This window comes from Nicotiana sylvestris, chromosome 7 (genome assembly GCF_000393655.2).
Source record: "Nicotiana sylvestris chromosome 7, ASM39365v2, whole genome shotgun sequence".
Classification (NCBI taxonomy): domain Eukaryota; kingdom Viridiplantae; phylum Streptophyta; class Magnoliopsida; order Solanales; family Solanaceae; genus Nicotiana; species Nicotiana sylvestris.
In genome coordinates this window covers 98057778-98074782 of record NC_091063.1, presented here as the reverse complement: position 1 = coordinate 98074782, position 17005 = coordinate 98057778, and the positions used below count along the sequence as shown (strand labels likewise).

The following is a 17005-nucleotide window of genomic DNA, read 5'->3' as shown; positions in this document are numbered from 1 at the left end:
CCGAGTAGAGGCAGCTTCAAGTACCTTGGGTCGGTTATCCAGGGGGGAGGGGATATCGACGAGGATGTCATACACCGTATTGGGGTAGGATAGATGAAGTGGAGGTTAGCATCTGGAGTATTGTGTGACAAGAGAGTGCCATTGATACTCAAAGGTAAGTTCTATAAAACGGTGGTTAGACCGGCCATGATGTACGGGGCTGAGTGTTGGCCGGTTAAGAACTCACATACTCAGAAGATAAAGGTAGCAGAAATGAGGATGTTGAGGTGGATGTGCGAGCATAGTAGGATGGATAAGATTAGGAATGATGATATTCGGGAGAAGGTGTGTGTGGCTCACATTGATGACAAGAAGCGGGAAGCGAGGCTTAGATGGTTCGGGCATGTTCAGAGGAGAAGCCTAGATGCTCCGGTAAGAAGGTGCGAACGGCTGGTTGTAGAGGGCACGAGAATAGGTAGAGGGCGGCATAAGAAGTATTGGGGGGAGGTGATTAGGCAGGATATGGCGAGACTTCAAATTTCCGAGGACATGGCACTTGATAGGGACATGTGGAGGTCGAATATTAGGGTTGTAGGTTAGGAGGTAGTTGAGTCTTGCCTTATGTCATAACTTTATGAGACTAGTGTGGTAGGGATACTATTTTACTTTTGCTTTGTACCTTTCTTCTTGATTTCATGTTGTCCCTGTTTTTCATATTATTTATGTGGTGTTACTGATAGTCTCCTTTTGTCTTTTTGTCTTCTTGAGCCCAGGGTCTTTCGGAAACAGCCTCTCTACTCCTTCGGGATAGGGGTAAGGTCTGCATACGCACTATCCTCTTCAGACCCCACTAGTGAGATTTCACTGGATCGTTGTTGTTGTTGTAGAGAAAGAAAATTCACCAGAAGTTTTTCTATTTTTTTTTAACGAGCATGGCTTTTCTGGGACAGCTAACATGAACTTGCACACATTGTTTGCCAAGAATTTTGTCGAAACACATTGATTTATCTACTCCAGCTATATTTTTCTTTGTTCTTTATGTTGAGGATATTCACTGAAAATTAAACATTTTGACCCTCACATTTTGAATCTCGTCAAACAATACAATCCAATTCATTTTCATAACTCTATATGTGAGAAAAACATAATAGCCTACTTACTAGCAAACTCGCAATTATCGATATGGACCATCGAACAAGAATTATGCTGCGGGTGTGATATCAAGGAATGAACCGAGTGACCACAAATGCTTACTTGCATCCTTGGCCTCCATACTTGTACTTGTGGTCCAATTCTAGAGATACCCAGATTAGTTCAGCTTTCTCTTTTGGAATCTCAACCAAGACTACGATATCATCAGATAAAGTAACTAGAATATCAATAATAAAAGTACCATTTTCCTCAAGTTTGCTTAAAAGCAAATCCATGTCTAACTAATAAGATTCTACCATGTGCAGAGTAAAAATGGTAAAGGAAAAGGGAATACCAGATGGAGATATTATTACACTAGCCGAAACAAAGTAGAAAAAACAGGGAACTGGGGCAGGAGAGCATCTTTTGTCTCCAAACTGAAAGCGCAACCTCCCCATCCACCCCCCCCCCCTCCCAACCCCCAAAAATATTAAACCCTTGTATGCATTACCAAATAGTATTAAAATGAAAATTTATATGCAAAGAAGAATATCAAAGAAATGTTTTTTGGTGGAATAAACAAATCTACTGAAATCTCTTTCACCAAGTGTATTTTCTTGCTTACGCCAATCACGAGCTGCTGATGTACAGGTAAACTGTCGTGCTACAAAATAGCAAGCACGTGTAGCAAATTGCGTCTACACGGCATCAAGATAAACATCTGGCAATTACTTCAAATATCCAACCCCATTTGCCGCCATGTAGCAAATTCCCCTAGATGCACAAATGCCTTGCAGTGCCATCAGTGGTCATGCAAAATAGTTGTGACAAGAGAAAACAATTTTAGCTCCTCTGCAACCAACTCCAACAGTTATGTATCCTATTTGACCATTTCACAAAGTCGAGCTCGGCCAGGATTAAGTAGTGATTCCGACATCACCCAGCCCTGCAAGAATGTAAAATGCTCACTAACCTGCATAATTAAATAAAAGAAGCAGCCTCCTGCTAGTCATGATAATTAAACTGGTAAGGAAGACAAACAACAAATCCACCATTGCCAGGCCCACTGTGTTTATTCCAATAATATTCTGCAATATGAATATTAAAACATTCACCCAAAAAGATAATCACAATCCAACGGGGTTAATTTGTTGGTAGCCAACAGACCTCACCCTTCTGGAAAGAGGGAATGATCATGAGTTAGACAGTGTACAGTTTTTCCACTAATTCCTTCATGTAAGATAACTCCTTACGACCTCTTTGAAGTTTGAATTAATCCAGCCAGCTGGACAAACAGTGTTATCAAAGGCAAAAAGTGCAAAAAAACTCTAAGGTCTATTAGGCCTTTAAGCGCAAATAAAGCATGGACTTTAATGAAGAAAGGCGCAAATGGAGAAAGACTACAAATATGTATGTGTAGTCCAAGACTAATATCAATAAGCATGAATACCATACATAAGGACAACGAAATTGAAGAAAATTTACGATAAAGTATAATATTAATTGCTTAGTGTCGCCTCTTTAGGACTACGCTCATTGGCAAGGAAAAGTATGCCTTAGAGCCTTGATGACACCGCTGAAGTGCTCGATAAGCGAGGCGAAGCACTCAACATGTTTTGAGCCTCGCTTTAGGCTTAAGCTTGATAACACTGTGAACGAATACAGCTAGTAGCACCATTTGAAGGAGTTCAAGCCTTCAAGGTAACGAAAAACAGAATGGATGCGCAAGGAGATTATAAGAAAAACACTACAACTATTGGAGTGATTTTATTTGTAATTGCATTTAATACTGAATGGCACTCACATCTTATAAGTTGGAATCAACCACTATGAATGTTATGGAGGCAATTCACAGATATAACCAATTACAAGAGAATCCATTTTAAATCCTTTTACAAGGCTAGATGTAAATCCTTTTACAGGAATCTTCCACTTCCACAAAAAGAGTAATTCAAAGGGAACTGAGGCTAAGAGATTGCTACACGTCCTAATTATGTGGATTCTAGAATGAGAAGCATTTTAACATAAGTCATAAAGGTTAGGAGTATAAAATTTTCAGGGGGCAAGCGATAAAAGTGAAACAGAGCTCATGAATCCATGTCAGGGCCTTCCAGAGGAAAGCACGTTTGCATGGTGCCTTGGCAATCACTCTAGGACCATAGCGATTTGACACTAGCAATTTATGGTGAATCTGGATAACCTCCACATAAGAAAAAAAATAGCAGCCCAACGTTCTTTCTTTAAGCTTTCTTCTTTCACTGTTAGATATTGTTGCACTTTTAGAGCAGCAACAAGCAGATGGCTGATCGAAAACGAAAAATACATGATGAACACGCCAGAGTAGACAAATAGCAATCCGTTAATTGAAACCAAGGCACACTTGAAGAGAAATAAGGTAATTCATATGTCCCTGTACTCTAACCAACTGTATGTCTGTTTCAGTTAGCTAGATAACCATACATACCCCACCCACCCACCCTCAAGAAACCAGTTCAATCATGATGGAGGGAAGTTGATTTATGGACCCAGCCCCTATCCTTTTCAAGACACTAACAACTTCAGACAAGGCAAAACATTGTCATCTGGCTTCTTAAGAAAAAAGTTCACTTGCAGCAATACCAAAGAAACAAATCCTAATTGTCAGTCGTGATGAACATGGTTGTAAAACCATAAACGCGCAATTATATTCCAGCTCTTATTTCCTTAACTCTGTTTTCCTTTTCTTATTCAGGGAAGGTGGAGGAGCAGGAATTACAGGGATGAGATTGAAGACTTAGAAATTCTGGTCTCTTTCATTTTAGCCTTCCTGATAATCCTCAGCTTTGCACGTGATTTTTTTTTTCCAACTGTAATATGTGATTATAGGTAATAACAAACAGAAGGCTCACTTGCACTCAGACAGTAACATATCATCTCTATGTTTTAGCTTGTTTAAAATTTAGAAAGAAAAAAGATCTATCAGAAATAGTATCATTAAGCGGCAAATTTCGCTTCACCTGTTCTTTAGCTTTGCTCTTGAAAGGCATATATAAAGCTGAGACCATCTTATAAGATTCTATAACATTAAGCGGCAAATTTCGCTTCACCTGTTCTTTAGCTTTGCTCTTGAAAGGCATATATAAAGCAGAGACCATCTTATAAGATTCTATAACATGAGCTTGAAGATCAGCAGTTGATAGCAAGGATGCTGAAAGTTCATCTTCCCGCTGTTTCCTGGAGGAAGACTGTTTGTCGGTCGATGAACGAATGATGTGCAGAAGCACATGGCCCTGTATTTTAAAGTTAATGAGGTAAATGTCAGTTTTTAAGAGTTTCATGTTCATCAGACGGGTAAGTCAGATGTCTTACATGAAATGCTGCTTTCAGCACATCATCAGACTTAGCTTGATCCTTGAGCAACACATATATATTTCCCTTGAAAGGATTGTATGACACTATATATTGCTCCTTCTGTTAATCAAGATCGACATGCAATTACAAGCATGAATACGAGAAAATAGTAGAAGAAACATTTAGCAGCATAACAAGAAAGCAAGGGGATGTAAGTGTGCCATGTGCAGGAGAGCTCCCCTTGACATTCATCCTCCCTTGAAAACATACCTCAAAGATGGGCTTGACAGCAAGATATGAGTTTGGATCTTGGAAAGCTTCTCTAAATCTTGGTCCTGCAAGCAGTTAGTTAAAATCTGCAATGAATATGTCTGATGATGTTATGTTCAGATGACAAACGAAACAAAGTGTATTTTCCTTGTAATTACCAAGAACAATAGGTCTGTGCTTTTTCCATGGAAAGCTGAATATGTTTTCCCTTGAATTTCCATCCTGCAGGGTTGGAACTCTTCCTGAAGAGCAAGTAGCAGGAAAGACATCAACTCAGAGAAAAAGATTAATGACTGTTAACTTATCTTACCTTTCCTTCTCCGCTTCACTCCTAATAAGTTTTTCTTAACTTCAGATAATTCCAAATAACTCTATGAGAAACTAAAATGGAGAAGAAAAGGTACAAGAGGACAAAAAGCACATAACTTTGCTACAGTTGAGTTAAAGAAAATGTTGGCATGTCCTAGTTTTACCACAAATTTGTAAGCTGAATCATTCAGTTGTGCTGACAGTCAGTTAACAATATCGGATTGAGAGTGACCTCTTCCGCTTACTAAGGTGTTTCGTTTGTGCGTTTGCAACATCCGAAAGGAAAGCCGTCTCTCTTCCATTCGGAGCAAGCATCGTAATCGTACAAAATCATGGTATGAAAGAGACTCAATCATAACAGAAAAAGTGGAGGGAAGGAGGAAGAGGGAAAGACTATTCCTAACCTGTCCTTAGGAAAGATTCTACTGCTACTGTAAATCTTGCACGGTTCAGGGTATGCAGCACAACAGATTTCACCTAAGATATACAAAAGCAACAAGATATGTCAGTCAAATGGGAAAAAGAATAAGGAAAGAAATCAGACTAGTATGCTAAGAAGTGCAGTGAATTAGAAATTAATGCACACTCTTAACCTCTTGATAAGAGCTGAAGACATATCCAAATGAGAGGAGGGCAAATGTCTTGACCAAGGATGGATTCCTTTTGGCAATCATGATACTTAACCCTGTCCCAAGCTTCATAAGAAAAAATTAACATAAGTTATTCTAGCTCAAGTACATTAGTAGTCAGATACATGGCAGAAACCACTAAACAAATAAATATAAACTCCTTGTCAAGTAGGAAATAAGCCCTTCAATTCCCCTGAAAGAAAAAAGGCAACATTTTAAGGATCGTCAAACTTGCGGCCTTTGTAATTATTCTTTTGCTTCTTTAATAGTTTTCTGCTCATAATTCTTGTTTCACTCTTGTAGATTCTTTTTCTTTCTTCCCCTTTTTAATATAGAGAACTCTTATATATTCTCAACAACAACAACAACAACAACCCAGTGGAATACCACAAGTGGAGTCTGGGAGGGTAGTGTGTACGCAGACCTTACCCCTACTCTGGGGGAGTAGAGAGGCTGTTTTCGATAGACCATCGGCTCAAGAAAATGAAAAGAGACAGTGGAGCAGTAATAGCAGAGTAAGAATTCTTATATATTCTCATTACCATTAATTGATATGTTGCGAAGAGGAGTGCACCTTATGAAATGAAAAGACAGTAAAATTAGCGTTTCGATGTGAATAATATTTTAGCTTCAGAATTGTGAATAATCAAGGCCCAGACGATGAGATTTTATTGAACACATGGATTGAGAAAGAAGTCTAACCGTTATTTTTGATATCTGAAGATAACAACTCATGTTCTCATCTTCCAATTAATAATTCCAGGTACTTTTACACCAGTTACTCAATGGTTTCAAACAGTTTTACCACCTCATTAGACTAAAACTCCTAACTTAATGATAAAATTGATCTTAGAGAAAACTCCTAACTTAATGATGAAATTGATCTTAGAGAAACTAGAAAAGTTATTAAAATACCCATTCCAGAAGGTTCTCCCCCTTGAAGATGTGCAGTTTGCTGGAGCTATTCACTTGCCTCTTTTTTTTCCTTCTCAAAAAAAGATAAGCAAGTGAATAGCTCCAGAAAAAATTTTCTTTTGAAAATGGTAACATTAGCTCCAGCGAAATTCTTTGAAACAATATGAAGATACAACATAATAGCAGATCACAAAGTCGACTGCAGCCTCCCTACAACGTAAAACTTAACTGCCATCATAGAATATGGCCTTTGTTTCAGTTTCTATTCTACCAAAACCCCTCATAAGGGAAAAGAATTGAGTGAAAAGTTAGCGAGCAAATGAGTAGTTACCCAACAACATCACTTTAAGAAACCTGCAACAATTACCATAAAGTACAGTGACTTCTTCTTCTGCCACTTATCCCTTTCAAAAGAAGGAAATAATAGACTTCTTGTGGAAATGGCATTTGAGACAATAATGCAATCTATAATATACTACCACGACCAGACCAGGATACATTTTTATTTTTTTTTTGAAAAGTGGTCTCAAGAGGCCATGCAATTGAAATCAGAATTCTGCATACTTCCAAATTCAGAATACTTGTTAAGATCAGATCAATATCTTCATCACCAGGAAAAGCGAAAAGAAAGAAAGAAAGATTAGAAAAGCATACCAAATCAGCAAGATTGCCAACGCATTCCCCCTTAGCAGTTACATCCCCAATGTTTTCCCCTTTAGCGAAGGCCTTATATATAGGAGTACGAGTTGAAGTAGAAGTGACAGCACCTACATTCTGTAAGCAATTCAAAATAAATCTTAAGTTCTTAGCTAACTGTTTGTGCATGCAACATGAATAAATAAGGAAAAGAAGAAGGCGACAAACCTTGGCGACATTCGCTGCACAGGCTAAAGGAAGAAAAAACTGCGGCACAACAGCAGTTACCAGTTCAACACCAGCTCCCAACTCCATCAAAAGATCACCCGCGAACCTTAGCTGATGGGCATCATAAGGAAACAAGAATTGTAAGGAAAAATGAACTAGGCCAACAAAAATCACAAGTTGAAGCCATTAATTAGATTTCAATCCTTACCTACCACAGCCCAAACCAAGAAAACAAAATATAAACAACAGAAAAATGCAATACAAACCAAAAGAAAATTAGAGAGGAAACAATGGAGAATACCTGTTTTAGATCATAATCAAATTTCTTTCCCTGTCGTGCATAAAGCATCTTCCCTACACGGCCAGCACCATCCTGCAAATTGCAAATTCCTTCCGGTTTGTACTCATGGAACATGAAAGGAGCTGTTTCTAAAGTTCCATTTTGAGCTCTCAGAATGTCATAAAATACACATAGTACATATGTTGAATGATAGAGGATTTCCGGGAAGATATTCTCCATATCAAAATCTGATCCTCCAAGATTTTAGAGATAATTGTTGTAATCCAGAATATCAAATTCTGATTCTTTTTTTATTTTATTCTGTATAATCCCAGATTTTATGGGATTTAGATGATTCTGTTTCTAACCTCTTCTTGTATATAAAGCCATGTAGTATATGACATTCAAAGATATGAATGAAATTATTCAAGTTTCTTACTCTTTCCACATGGTATCAGAGCCTCTTATTACTGACTGATTTTTTTTTCATTCATCCATCTTTTCATCACATTTGTCCTCTTTATCCGCCCAAGGGTTGAAATCATTTGAAAACCATGTCAGAAAAGAGTACTATTGCGAATACTCCGGTCTCTGAAAATGTTTCTGCCACTGTAGCGCATAGCTCTACAGTTTCAACTGGAGATTTACAAAATATTCACGCCTCTTATCGGTTGAATGGGAAAAATTATCTAAAATGGTCTCAGCTTGTTCGTACCTTTCTAAAAGGTAAAGGGAAATTAGGACATCTCCTCGGTATAGGACCATCCAAAGAAGACCCCAAGTTTGATGCATGGGATGAACATGATTCAATGGTGATGACATGGTTATGGAACTCCATGCTTCCACAAATTAGTGATACCGTTATGTTTCTGAATACTGCTAAGGAAATTTGGGATGCAGTGAAGGAGACATACTCTAAAGTTCATGATGCTGATCTATGAAATAAAAACAAAATTATCAGCAACAAAACAGGGAGCTCGATCTATCACTAAATATTCTAATCTTTTACAAGGGTTATGACAAGAGATGGATCACTATCAATGCATTCAAATGCGTTGCACAGACGATGCTGTAATTTTGAAAAGATTTATTGAAAAAGAAAGGATTTCTGATTTTCTTGCAGGGCTAAATGCAGAGTTTAATGTTGTATGAGTGCAAATTTTAGGGAAAGAAGATCTGCCATCATTGAATGAGACAATGGCCATTATACGAACAGAGGAAGGACGGAGGAGTGTTATGCTTGAAACTCAAATAAATGAAGGATCAACTCTTATGACAAAAGGGACAAATAAAAAGGAGTCTGGAGTTTCACAATTGGAGAGCACCGTCAAGCCCGCAAGTTCATTCAAACCGCTTGTCAACAGGGACAATCTTTACTGCACTTATTGCAAAAAGTACCGGCACACGAGAAAGATGTAGGAAACTCAATGGTAAACCTCCAACCAAAAATACTTTTGATGGAAAGCAGACACACATTGCTAGCAGCCCTCAGATTGATGAAAAAAGTCCATTAGTCCCAGAATTCAACAAAGAAGATATTGAGAAATTGAAGACATTGCTGGAATCTCGGGAGATATCATCTTCAGCAGGTAGTTGTTCAATGGCCTTTGCAGGTATTTCTTCCACTTTTGTTGCTAATGTTAGAGACAAATTTTCTCCAATGTGGGTGGTTGATTCCAGGGCAACTGATCATATGACTTGTTTCTCCCATCTCTTTATATCATATTCACCTTGCCCTAGCTATAAAAAAATAAATATAGCCGATGGTTCAGTTATTACTGTAGCTGGCCAAGGAGACATACAACTGGGAAAGTCTTTGATACTTAAGAATGTTCTTCATGTCCCAAAGTTATTTGCAAATCTCATTTCTGTCCACAAAGTCACCAAAGATTCCAAATGCAAAGTAACCTTTTTCTCTTCATATTGTGCATTTCAGAAACAGGACACGAAGGAGATGATTAGGCGTGCTAGTGAGAAAAGTGGTCTTTATTTTCTGGATTTTCACAATGGTGGAGATACAATTAAGAATTCCTTATCTAGTTCATTCTTGTATGAATCTGTTATGTCCAATAAAGAGAGAGTTTGGCCCTATCATCGTCGCTTAGGTCATCCTTCTTTTTATGTAATCAAGCTAATGTTTCCATCTTTATTCAAAGATTTGGTTGTTGAGTCTTTTCATTGTGAAGATTGTGAAATTGCAAAACATAAACGTGTTTCCTTTCCAATAAGCAACAAAAGATGTCAGACTTCATTTTCTCTTATTCATAGTGATGTATGAGGACCCTCTTCCATTCCTAATATTTCCAGTGCTAGATGGTTTGTGTCATTCATTGATGATTGTACAAGAGTAACATGGATCTATTTGTTAAGCAAAAATCAGATGTCAGCCATGTTCTTCCTACCTTTTTAAATCTGGTTAAAACCCAATTTGATGTAACAATTAAAAGATTCCGTTCTGATAATGCCAAGGATTACTTCAATCAAAACCTCTCTGTTTTCTTCAAAAAGGAGGGAATTATTCACGAATCTTCATGTGTCAATACTCCTCAACAAAATGGGATAACGGAGAGAAGAAACGGTTTGTTACTTGACATTACTACATCACTATTGTTTCACAAAAGGGTTCCAAATCAGTATTAGGGGGAAGTTGTGCTAACTGCTGCATATCTTAGTAACAGAATACCATCAAGAATTCTGAATTTTAAGAGCCCACTTGATACTCTTAGGAGCTTCTTCCCGAATTTCGAAAATTCCAGCAAATTGATTCCTAGAATCTTTGGGAGTATTGCCTATGTTCACATTCATTCTCAGAATAGAGGCAAATTAGAACCACGCGCTCTTAAGTGTGTTTTCATTGGATATTCTCCTACTCAAAAAGGATATAAGTGTTACCAACCATCAACCAAGAAGTTTTTTGTTTCAGCAGATGTCACATTTGATGAAAGTGAGCCATTTTTTAAAAATTCTTACATTCAGGGGGAGTCATTTGATGGAAAAGGATCTCTAGACTTATCACTACTTGATTTGTCTATTCCTAGCCATGATAAATCCTTATCTGTGTCCTTGCCTGAGTCACCATCTCTTCACTCATCTGAGTCTCTAAATCCTAATGAACATATTGAGTCTTCTAAGCTTGATATGGATAAAGGAATTCAAGAAAGTAATCCACCATTGCAGGTTTATTCCAGAAGAAAGAGGCTAGCTGATCAAACTACTAAATCACAATTATCTCCTCATGTTACTGCCCCTAATACCTATCCTGAACCTGTTGAACCATCAGAAACACCAAACCAAACTGATCATGAAGAAGAACATAACCAACCAAACGACTTTGACCTTCCCATTGCACTTAGAAAAGGAACCAGAACCTACACACAACACACTTTGTGTCTTTCCTTGACATATCAAATCCTATCCCCAAACCATAAAGCTTTTATCAGTAACCTCCACACAATTCCTGTTCCAAAAAATTTGTCTGAAGCATTAGGTAACAAAGAGTGGGAAGAAGGTATGAAGGTGGAAATAGAAGCATTGCAGAAGAATAAAACTTGGGAAATAGTGGAATTACCAAAAGGAAAAAAGTCGGTAGGGTGTAGATGGGTGTTTACCGTGAAATACAAGTCAGATGGGTCTATAGAAAGATTTAAAGCACGTTTCGTAGCAAAGGGTTACACACAGACCTATGGAATTGATTATTTGGAGACTTTTGCCCCAGTGGCAAAAATGAACACAGTGAGGATCTTATTTTCATTGGCTGCGATTTTTAATTGGAACCTACAGCAATTTGATGTTAAAAATGCTTTTCTACATGGAGATTTAGATAAGGAGATCTATATGAAGGTACCACCTGGTTTGAAAGCAAGAAGGGAATGGTATGTAGACTGAAGAAGACACTCTACGGACTAAAGCAATCACCCCGTGCATGGTTTGGGAGATTTACAAAGGTTATGATCAAGCTAGGCTATCGGCAGAGTCAAGGAGACCACACCTTGTTCATAAGGCACTCAAAAACAGGAAAGGTAACTGCTCTACTAGTCTATGTAAATGATATCATAGTAACAGGTAATGATTCAGAGGAGATACACAATTTGAAGAATTGTTTACTCAAGGAATTTGATATCAAAGATCTTGGAAACTTAAAGTATTTTTTGGGAATTGAAGTAGCACATTCTAAACAAGGAATCTTTATTTCCCAACAAAAATATGTGCTTGATTTGCTAAAAGAAACAGGGAAATTAGGGTGTAAACCAGTGGCCACACCAATTGAATATAATCATGGGTTGTGTAATGCTCCAGAAGATTCTGTGGTAGATAAAGGCTCGTATCAAAGGCTTGTAGGGAAATTGATCTACTTGTCCCACACAAGGCCAGACATTGCCTTTGCTGTAAGTGTCGTTAGCCAATTTATGCAAGACCCTAGAGAAATGCATCTCCAAGCGGCCAACAGGATTCTACAATATCTTAAAGGAAGTCCCGGGAAAGGAATACTATTCAGAAGAGGAGGAGACATGGTTTTAGAGGCTTATACTGATGCGGATTATGCTGGTTCATTAGTGGATCGAAGGTCAACTTCTGGATACTGTACTTTTTTAAGGAGGAAATCTTCTGACTTGGAGAAGTGAAAAACAGAATATTGTGGCCAGATCAAGTGCAAAATCCGAGTTCAGATCTATGGCGATGGTAGTTTGTGAGTTGTTATGGTTAAAGATAATCCTTGATGATTTGAAGATAAGATGGGAAGGACCTATGAGACTATATTGTGACAATAAATCAGCAATAAGTATAGCTCATAATCCTGTACAACATGATCGCACTAAGCATATTGAGGTAGATAGACACTTCATTAAGGAGAAATTAGATAGTGGACTCATCTGTACGCCATTTGTATCTACAAAAGATCAGTTGGCCGATGTTTTAACAAAAGGACTGCCAAACAATATGTTTCAAGACCTGATAAGCAAGCTAGGAATAGAAGATATCCATTCACCAGCTTGAGGGGGAGTGTTGAATGATAGAGGATTTCCAGGAAGATATTCTCCATATCAAAATCTGATCCTCCAAGATTTTAGAGATAATTGTTGTAATCTAGAATATCAAATTCTGATTCTTTTTTTATTTTATTCTGTATAATCCCAGATTTTATGGGATTTAGATGATTCTGTTTCTAACCTCTTCTTGTATATAAAGCCATGTATATGACATTCAAAGATATGAATGAAATTATTCAAGTTTCTTACTCTTTCCACAACAGATGAGCATATATCTGATATTGGTTAATTCCAGGCTGAGAGAATTAGAAGCGATAGAACAGTCTTAAACTAAAGATCTTGAACATTCTAAACTTCTCTAGAACTAAAACTAAGTGTTTTCCCTAGTTCATTGGCCTATCACAATTTCCAAGATGGATTTGGTTCAGGTTATGAAGCTTTCCTGGAAAATAATTCCACATGATTGAATTGGTGTTCCCGCTTCTCAGTCAGATAGAATTAAAGAAACATTTGTTTTTGGATGACACGGATTCTTGGATATTGTTTCATCTCATATGGCGACTCGGGACAGTGCAGACAGCCTACTATAGAGATATTGGAAAAACTTATGAAATTATAAGATTGTAAAAAGGATTACTCAAATAGAGTGTTGGTTGCTGGAAGAAAGAGTGCAAGAGAGCTGTTGAATTGTGTGAACCACCTCATCTAAAAGCTAACTTTAAATTGTTAGAGAACGGACACATTTATTTATTTTAGGTATGCAACACTCTCTAACAAGTGCAGGCCTGGTTCTTTTTAAGGTCAAGCACGTGAAAGTATTTTTGTAGATGGGTAATGCTAAGACTCGAACCCAAGACCTTTGCCTGCTCGTGCAACATTATCGAATTGTGTGAACCACCTCATCTAAAAGCTCACGCCCAAGAGCAAAAACATTTGTTTGTTTATTTATTTTTGATTTTTATATTTTTTGATGAAAAGGTAAAAGAGAGGAACACATTTGTTTTTTTAAGCCTGCAACCAAAACAATGCATGTTACTACTTACTAGGACCTTTAGGAAAATATTGGACCTTGTTAGCATGTAAATAGCTTCAAATACACATATATCTGATATGCAGACTGAAATGCCGAGCCAACAACCTAATCTCACAAAACCTATTCTAATTTTTTTGCATAATCATTTCCACATTCTTATATCAAGTCCCAACTTTAGGTAAAATATCAAGCAAAAGCATGTAGCTAAGAGTTTTTTTGTATCAGGTACTTGCTGAAACAATGATGAAGACTCTATTTGTACCTTGAGAATCCAGTTAATGGCTATGGCACCAGGGGTAGCTCTATGCTTGGAAACTCCTACTGAATTTAAGAGTGTTTGCGTCGTGAAAACACCCATTGCGCCACCAAAAAAGTGCTACAAGTGGCAAAAAAAGAGGCATTTGCTAATAACCACAGCAGCCTGTTACAAAACATTAGCTAAATGGTACCCAAGACAGAGCTTTTATTTTGTAGTTGCATACCTTCAGTGCCCTCCATGTCATGTATGGTACATAAGAAGGTGTAACGCTGCCAGGAAAACCTTCTGGAACAACGTAGGATCTTATGAACCCCATAAACTCCTGCGCCACATGTACGATAGGAATATAGAAAAATACATTCTTGATAAAGAATTTCTTATCTATTAAGATTCATGCACAATGTCTTACACAACAACAAAAAATTGTAACCATAAAACTTTGTGCACAATGTCTTACTCACACGGAGATCTTACAACATACTAACAGGCATTCCTCATAGACACGTAATTTAGTAGCTTCAAGGAAGTCATAAAACAGGAGACCGTGTTCTCCCGATTCACATTACAGAAAAGCTTTTCCATTTGCTGAAAATACACTTACAATGTTGGAATTTCAGAATCCTACACTTAAGAACTTTAAAAAAATGCTCATAACACAATTTACAGAATTATGTTTCTGCTATAGCAATTTGCTTTTTTAGCTCACTCACAGGTTCTCGACTTGATTTCTTAGGTCAATGAGGAAATTCTTCAACTTATTTCTCTGTCTAGTTGAATTCTTCTAGATAAGAGTAAATTCTTCACCAGAAAATTGAAACTAATAGTAACTTATGCAGTAAATGCCTAGAAAAGAGAAGCAAAAATCGCCAAAACGTTTTAATTTCACAAGCGTACAAATTAAAAAATATTTAAAAAGAAATTCAAGAGCAAGCAAAAGCGACAAACCTCGACAGGAGCTTGAGGAGACTGCAAACTAACAGCACGAATTGCGTTCTTCTTTAACGGCTGAGAGCCACAATTGACACTCTCATCAGCGAAATACTTCCATCGGCGACCGTCGATCTCCTCACAGCAGAGCAATCTCAAGCTCGAATCAACAAATTGCCGATCATTAAGCCCAAAGCTCGCCATTTCCGGCCGCCGCTCAGCGGAAACCGACGGTGACGGAGGAGCGGAGGCGAGGTCGGCACTAATCCGGAGAGTTTCACGGACAAGCAACGTAGCGTCGTGAGACGAGGCCGTTGAAGTTAGGGTTTGAGAACTGGAGCTAGGAGGGTGTTTCAGCTTCATTGCGGTATTGAAGAATCAGAGCATGAGAAAGTTGAAGAGGGAATTTTATGGATGAAATTTTTGGAGCTTTGGAAATGTCGTTGTGAATGAGTACGAATGCAGGTAACGGACGTTAAGAGGAAAGCAGGTGGGGCCCTGCTGTTTTGGGGGGGGGAGGGGGGCAAGGAACTTGGCATGAGATGAACACGTGGGGTGAGAGAGTCGGTGCTTTTAGATATATATACGTCCAGCTTGCCATACTGTAGTCAGCTGTTTTTCTTCTGTGTTCTTCAAAATATAAAATAGTAGTACTCCATTAGCTACTTTTTAAAATAACCACCAAGTGCTTTGTTTTTATTAAGTGAGAAAGAAGTACTCCCGCCGTTTCCGTGCCAAAAAGAATTACCATTTTCCTTATTTGAAAACAATTTACCTTTATACAATGATTTATGGTCACACAAAATATATGTGCCTCATTTTACACCACAAATTTAAAAGTCTTCGCTCTTTTCTTAAATTCTGTGTCCAATCAAATGAGTTCACATAAATTGAAACGGAGGGAGTACTACTTTTTTGGTAAGTAAATATATTACTATTTACCTAAGGGAAATATGTATAAGTATAATCATATTCTTTGTTGGACAGTTGGGTCCAACCTTGTTTCTGGACTATCTGTGATACTACTAAACCTATTATCATTCGCCTCTAAGCAGGCATGCAGCTATGGATATGCACTAAGATCTTGCATGAAACTAGCTAATTTTGGTCTTAGACTACTCCTGTAATGCACTTCCTGGACAATCAATCGTGTGATGTCTTCCATTCTCCTTTTCTTCTGGTTAAATACTCTGCAGTTCCTTTCCTGCCACACATAATAGATGGCAGCAGCAAGTACTAGTATGTACACCACCCCTCTTGAGTTCCTTCCATTAGAATGCATGATGATCCATTCAAGTTCCTCATTCCAGCCTTATACATCTCTATGGATATTCTGCCATGTTAATAGTTTTTTCCATACACTTGCTGAGAATTGGCATTTAAAAAACAAGTGTTGATGACATTCCTCTTCATCTTCACATAGCGGGCATTCTGGATTGGTGTTTATACCACATTTGATCAGTCTGTCCCTAGTGTAAAGTCTGTTGTGTATAGCCAGGTATAAAATGAAGAGCCATTTTGGACATTCTATGTTATTGCATATCAACCTTTTCCAAGATATTTTTGGAAAATCTCCTCTCAATTTGTTGTAGACATCTCTGATGGAGTATTTCTCTGTATTAAGCTCCTGTTCAATGTTCAAGGCGGCCTCATTCAGGTACTTTGCAACTTGAATAATCTTTTGGATCAGCCATGAGGCTTGTTTAGCATTAACAGACCAAACTTGCCTTCTTTGTATGTAATATGTGTGTACCCATTGGATCCATAGTCTATCCTTTTTCTTGTGTAAGTTCCACAAGTGTTTGACAATTGCAGCCTGGTTCCATATTTGTAAGTTGTGATGTTCAGACTCCCTGATGATTTTGGCCAGCATAGTTTATCCCATGATATCAAAGCTTTTCTCTTGCCTTCAGTTTCTCCTGTCCATAGAAACTTTTTACATATTGTCTCAATCTTTTAATAATTTTCTTTGGGAGTGGGAAAATCTGCGACCAAAAAGATTGAATGGCAGTTAATACACTTTTAATCAGCTGTAATCTTCCAGCATATGAAAGGAACTTGACTGTCCAGCTAGTGATCCTCCCAATCATT

General features: G+C 37.8%; 1 protein-coding gene across 1 annotated transcript; it reads right to left on the bottom strand.

Moving 5' to 3' along the window:
• Nucleotides 1-1332: 1332 nt before the first annotated feature.
• On the bottom strand, nt 1333-15361 carry LOC104230096 (protein root UVB sensitive 6). The gene is made up of 13 exons (XM_009782833.2): nt 14933-15361; nt 14211-14309; nt 13991-14104; nt 7729-7800; nt 7428-7538; nt 7218-7337; nt 5613-5714; nt 5424-5496; nt 4869-4952; nt 4711-4775; nt 4459-4560; nt 4197-4379; nt 1333-2056 (listed from the first exon to the last, which is right to left on the bottom strand). Exons 1-13 carry the CDS (start codon nt 15275-15277, stop codon nt 1991-1993), a joined length of 1536 nt encoding a protein of 511 aa, XP_009781135.1. The 5' UTR covers nt 15278-15361; the 3' UTR covers nt 1333-1990.
• Between the last annotated feature and the right edge of the window lie 1644 nt (nt 15362-17005).